Genomic DNA, 5,526 nt, shown 5'->3' with positions numbered 1-5,526 from the left:
CAAGGTAATGAGAAGAAAGTTGAGAGAACTTTTTTTTTTCTAGAATAGGAGTGATAAGAAATACCCTGGAAAAGATTGTCAAGGCAACTTGGTGACATGTCATTATTGTCAGAAATCGAGACATCGGGAGTATGAGTGCTTTAGAAAAGCTGGTGGGGAACCTACAGTTAAACCTGACCCGAGTAATAAGGCCCCTCAGAATGATCAACAGAAGTTAGCTTCCTCCAATGCTGGTGTTAAACCAGGGATGAGGAATTAGTCTAAAGTTAGAGTTTTCGTCATGAACTGTTGATAACACGTTTATATACTCATTTTTATGTGATATATTTGTGTGTTTTCACCATATTTTTCCCATATATTTAATCTCTTAGAGCTATTATTCTTTACTTTTCGCTATTGCTCTCCTTGGGTGTATTTGTTTTGTTTTTGTAGGATTATGGCGTTTATTGGAGTTGATTGAGATTTGCACGAAAGCTTGGATGATTGCGGAGCATTCAGATGGATTGATAGCTTTATCCGGCGATGATTTGGAAGATATATTGCGATATGGTGTTGGTAACCATTAATTACCATTGCTAAGGAGCTACAAAATGGACTTTTGATAGCCAGAGAACAAAAAAACAGCATAAACCGCCACCCTTTGGCAGTCCTTTCAAGCTTACCGCAAGGCCATGGCGGTCTCCAATTTCAATATTACGTAATCTTAGTTTTAGAGTGTTTTAGGAGTCCAAATCCTAGTCAAACTCCTTGTATTTGGATAGATATAAATAGGTTTTGGATAGAATTTGAAGGGGAGATTCTTTTAGAGAGAGGAAATCACGTTACTTCTTCCCTTGGACGCTTCACGTTATTTATCATCACGTTCTCCATTTTTTTTCCTCAAGTCTTTGTTTTCGACATTCAAGTTTGCAATTTCATCAATTAATTCAAGTATTATTTTCTCTTCTCTATTGTATTTATTATTATTGTTAATCATGCTTTCTTTTAATATTTATTTTGTTTATTCAATCATCATGTGTGAGTAGTTTTCTATTCTAGGGTTAGGTTGAACCCTAATATGAATTGATGCTTGTTTAATTCCCAATTCCCAAACTTTGATTAATTTATGATTCATTTATTTTAGGGTTGGTTTTAATTATCAATTTATGACTAGAAATAGTATATATTGAATGTGATTATTTTTGCAACGAAAGTTGAATCTTAATCGAATCTAGAACCCTAATTTAAGATAAAGGAAATCATCACGAAAGTAGTTGATGGAATTTATTAGGATGTTAGGATGCTATGTCTAAAGTCCTTAATTTGCATGACTCCATGAAAATAGGCATGATTGCATTGTTAGGGAAGCTATTGATTGATCGAAAGAAATCCTTAGTATTATTAGGGCGCGTCTATCCTATGAGTTATTTATTAGTTAATTAAGGGAAAAGGGATTGTTTGTGGCATTAATTCGTATTAGTGGGGATACTTAAACCTAGATGTCTTTAGTCTTTGATTCACTCTTGATAATTTCATTTGCTTTAGTTACTTAGATTAGTTCATCATCACTTATTTGGATTACTTGCTTAGTATTAATTAGAGTCAATTTAACTACTTTGAATCAGTTAGTCTCTTGGGATTCGATCCTTACTTGCCCGACTACATTAGTTAGAGGAATAGTTAGGTTATTTTTGTTAGGTACGCGATAAGCCTTTCAAATTTTGGCGCCGTTGCCGGGGACTAACGGTATTTAAATTAGTTATTTTTGATTTTATTTTGCTAAGTTTTTCTTTTAGTTTGCTGCTTCGGCTATCGTTTCTTGTTTATTTGATCTTTTGTTTTTAGTTCTTTCTTTGTTGCATGCAAACTCGACGTAGAGGTCCACAGAATTTGATTCCTCTAGATCTTGAAATCGAAGCCACTGCACGCAAGCAAGGAAGTACAAAGAGACGACTTAAGAATAAGAATCAAGCAATGGGTGAAGAAGCAACTAAAACTCTTTGGGAGTATGGTGTACCAGATACTACAACTGGTGCATTATCGAGCATTGTTCGACCAGCCGTCAATGCTGCAAATTTTGAACTTAAGCCTCAATTCATCCAGTTCATCTCCAACGATTCATTTGCAGGGTTACCCAATGAATGCCCTGTGAGTCACATTGCTAGTTTCTTGGAGAAATGCGACACAGTGAAAATCAACAATGTGAGTGAGGATGCTATTCGACTACGCCTTTTTCCTTTCTCTCTTCGAGATAGGGCAAGGGAGTGGTTGAGAGATGAAGGTGTCGGAACTTTTGATACATGGGGGAAACTTGCCAAAGCATTCTTGGTGAAGTTTTTGGGGCAAGAAAAGACTGCGAAGCTGAGGAACGAGTTAGCAACCTTTGAGCAACATGACGACGAATCATTGTATGAAGCATGGAGAAGGTTTCTACGTTTGCAAAGACAATGTCCTCATCACGGGATTCCTGAATGGATGTTGATACAGACTTTCTACAATGGTTTAACACATGAGTTTCGTATCTACATCGATGCTGCTTCAGGCGGTTCCCTTATGACTAAGAATCCAACCGAAGCAAAGGAGTTGATTGAGAAGATGGCGGCCAATGACAACTACCATCCAAATGGTCGCAATCGTGCTAAGAAGGGTGGTAAATATGATGTTGATGCGCTAACCACTTTGACTAATACTGTGCAGGCACTATCTCACAAGTTTGATCGACTCCAAGCTGGTTCAACTATGATGGTCTCATGTCAGATGTGTGGAGTACAAGGACATGCTGCTACTGAATGTCAAATCAACAATGATAGGATGACAATTGAGCAAGCCAATGCTCTTTGTAACTCCAATCTAAAGCAGCCATATGATCCTTATTCTAACACGTACAATGAGGGATGGAAGCACAATCCTGCATTCTCCTACAAGAACACTCAAGCACAACTCAATCCGCCTCCTCCACCTCGCAACAACTTTAATGCACCACAAGGTTTTCAAGTTAGAGCACCATTCAATCATCATGTCAATCAGGGTGTTAATCAGCAACCTCCTCCAATTCAACAGAAGAGCAACTTGGAGATTATGATGGAGAACCTTTTAGCCCAACAAACTAACTTTATGGCTCAACAAGGTAAGCAAAATGAGAAGACTGATAACGCAATTCAACAGTTCAAGCTCAGAATAAGCTCTTGGAAAGTCAAATAAGCCAACTTGCACATCAGGTGGGCCAATTATCAAAAGCTCCTGGTCATTTTCCAGGTAATAGTGAACAACCACCTAAGGCTCATATCAATGCTGTGATTTTGAGGAATGGAAAAGAGCTAAAAGATCATCCTTTGAAGGAGCAATCTAAAAGAAATGTGGAAGAGATGGTTCAAACTGAGAAAGTGGTAGAGAATGAGATTGTTGAAGAAGAGAAGAGGGAACCTACTCCTACCCCTATTCGTCCATACACGCCACCAGTTCCATTCCCACAAAGGTTGGCCCGTGCAAAATTAGAGAAGAAATATGGGAAGTTCCTTGATATACTGAAGAAGTTGCACATAAACATACCATTCTTGGAGGCTATCTCTGAGATGCCATCTTATGCAAAATTTCTGAAAGACATGCTCTCAAACAAGCGGAAGATCGAGGAGAATGCAACTGTTTCACTTACAGCAGAATGTAGTGCTATATTGCAGAATAAGCTTCCTAAGAAGCTAGGAGATCCGGGTAGCTACTCTATTCCTGTGAAGCTTGGAGATATTGAAATAAAAAAGGCACTTTGTGATCTTGGGGCAAGTGTTAGTCTAATGCCTTTGTCAATTTGCAAAAAGCTTCAATTGGGTGAACCAAAACCTACACGTATTTCCCTACAATTAGCAGATAGAACTGTAAAGTATCCACTTGGTATCCTTGAAGATGTTCCCCTCCGTGTTGGGAAGTTTTTCAATTCCATGTGACTTTGTAGTAATGGAGATGGAGGAGGATGCGCAGGTCCCTATCATTCTTGGGAGACCTTTCCTGGCCACTGCTGGAGCCATCATTGACATGAAGAATGGAACGATTACCTTTGAAGTGGGTGATGAGAAGATGGAGTAAATCTCACGAACTCCATGGAAGCTCCTTCTGTGGGAGAGACTATCTATATAGAGTGGATGCTCTAGATGAGGCGATAGAGGTAAGAGCTGCTAGGCTACAGCTTAAGGATTCACTGCAAACCGTCCTCATGGGAAGTGCTGATGAAGAGCTTGGAAAACTATGAAGTACAAGAGGCTCTTAGAGGAAACATTCATTACCTAGTGTGTGAGCTTGTCAAGAGGTGTTGACACACGAAGAATCTAAGGAGAGTACTATGCTTCCTGAGGTAGAGTTAAAAGCTTATGAAAACTCAAGGTTGTACAAAGAACGAAGGAAAAGGTGGCCTGACAAGCATATCATGCGGCGAGGATTTCATAAAGGAGAGTTAGTTTTACTATTCAACTCTCGATTGAAGCTATTTCCTGGTAAGCTTCGCTCAAGGAGGTCTGGTCCATTCAAAATCTTTAAGGTCTTTCCGTATGGCTCGGTAGAGATTTGGAGTGAAGCAACTGGCTCATTTAAGATAAATGGACAACGTCTTAAGCACTATCGAGAAGGTGAACCTATTGAAGGGACGACGGTTTACACACTTTTCGACCCTTATTCAGAGTGATGTGAAAAGGTGGTCAAGCTAGATGACCTTAAACTAGCGCTTCTTGGGAGGCAACCCAAGCTTTCTCTTTTACTTTTCCTATTATTTTTTTTTAGAGGTTCTTTAGTTTATATTTTTAGTTAGTTTACTATTGTAGTTGTATTATATGATTAGTTAGTCTACGTATTAGGTATAGGATTTAGGAATCTAGTATTTTTTTTTTTTTTTTTTTTTTTTAGTGTATACTTTCCTTAGTTTTTTTTGGTGTGTGTTTGTATAGGTGGACTCTGGAACTATATGAGCGTGACAATTTCAGTGGAAACTGCCAACCTACAGCAGTCCATACCCACCAATCGCGACCACATTGCAGTCCAAAAAAAAAAAAAAAAACAAAAAAAAAAGGAAAGGAGAAGCATCCCACGCAGGCAGTAGGAACTGCCAGTCCATCGCAGTGTGCTCCCACAACCGCCAACCCATCGCGGTTCCGCCTGTAATGCACTCAAACCCATCGAAAAAAATAAAAATTCGAACTGCCACCACGTTGCAGTTCAGTCTCGCATACTGCCAACCCTTGGCAATTCCTCCTGTATTTCACGAAGCCCATCGAAAACAACAGCAGAAAAAAAAAATAATAACGACGAGAGAGAAACTACTGAACAAGAACTGAAGTGGGATTCGCACTCCATTGTTGTTGCCCCTTGATGCTCGAATTTGGTCTTCAAGGCTGACTCTCCTCCTCTCGTGTTGTTTTGGTCATTGAACTCCATTGAAATAGTGGTGAAATTCCCTGTTCTTTGGTCGAAATTGGCTACTGGTTTGGATTTTCATGGCTGTAATTGCGGTAATTCGTGATTACATTCGCTGTTTTTCCATCCTTTCTTGCATTGGCTTCTTGAAAT

The 5,526-nt window shown here is 39.1% G+C and overlaps 2 protein-coding genes and 1 non-coding gene across 3 annotated transcripts; 2 read left to right on the top strand and 1 right to left on the bottom strand.

Moving 5' to 3' along the window:
• The first annotated feature begins 1,839 nt into the window (after positions 1-1,839).
• Positions 1,840-3,917, top strand: LOC130589454 (uncharacterized). The gene is made up of 2 exons (XM_057390718.1): positions 1,840-3,106; positions 3,235-3,917. The coding sequence occupies exons 1-2, from the start codon at positions 1,840-1,842 to the stop codon at positions 3,915-3,917; spliced, it is 1,950 nt and encodes a 649-aa protein (XP_057246701.1).
• On the bottom strand, positions 2,338-2,444 carry LOC125492097 (small nucleolar RNA R71). The gene has a single exon (XR_007268544.1). It is a non-coding gene; the product is annotated as a small nucleolar RNA R71 (small nucleolar RNA).
• Positions 3,918-4,309: 392 nt separating the features above from the next.
• Positions 4,310-4,648, top strand: LOC130589453 (uncharacterized). Its single transcript, XM_057390717.1, has one exon. It carries the CDS (start codon positions 4,310-4,312, stop codon positions 4,646-4,648), a length of 339 nt encoding a protein of 112 aa, XP_057246700.1.
• Positions 4,649-5,526: the final 878 nt, after the last annotated feature.

Source organism: Beta vulgaris, chromosome 7 (genome assembly GCF_026745355.1).
Source record: "Beta vulgaris subsp. vulgaris cultivar EL10 chromosome 7, EL10.2, whole genome shotgun sequence".
Taxonomy (NCBI): Eukaryota; Viridiplantae; Streptophyta; class Magnoliopsida; order Caryophyllales; family Amaranthaceae; genus Beta; species Beta vulgaris.
The sequence above is the reverse complement of the archived record's forward strand: the minus strand, read 5'-3'. Positions and strand labels throughout refer to the sequence as shown.

Coding starts and splice junctions, on each gene's coding strand:
- LOC130589454 (XM_057390718.1), top strand. CDS start 1,840: ATGCAAACTCGACGTAGAGGTCCACAGAATTTGATTCCTCTAGATCTT. Junction 3,107..3,234: donor TAACTTTATGGCTCAACAAG/GTAAGCAAAATG, acceptor GTCATTTTCCAG/GTAATAGTGAACAACCACCT.
- LOC130589453 (XM_057390717.1), top strand. CDS start 4,310: ATGCTTCCTGAGGTAGAGTTAAAAGCTTATGAAAACTCAAGGTTGTAC.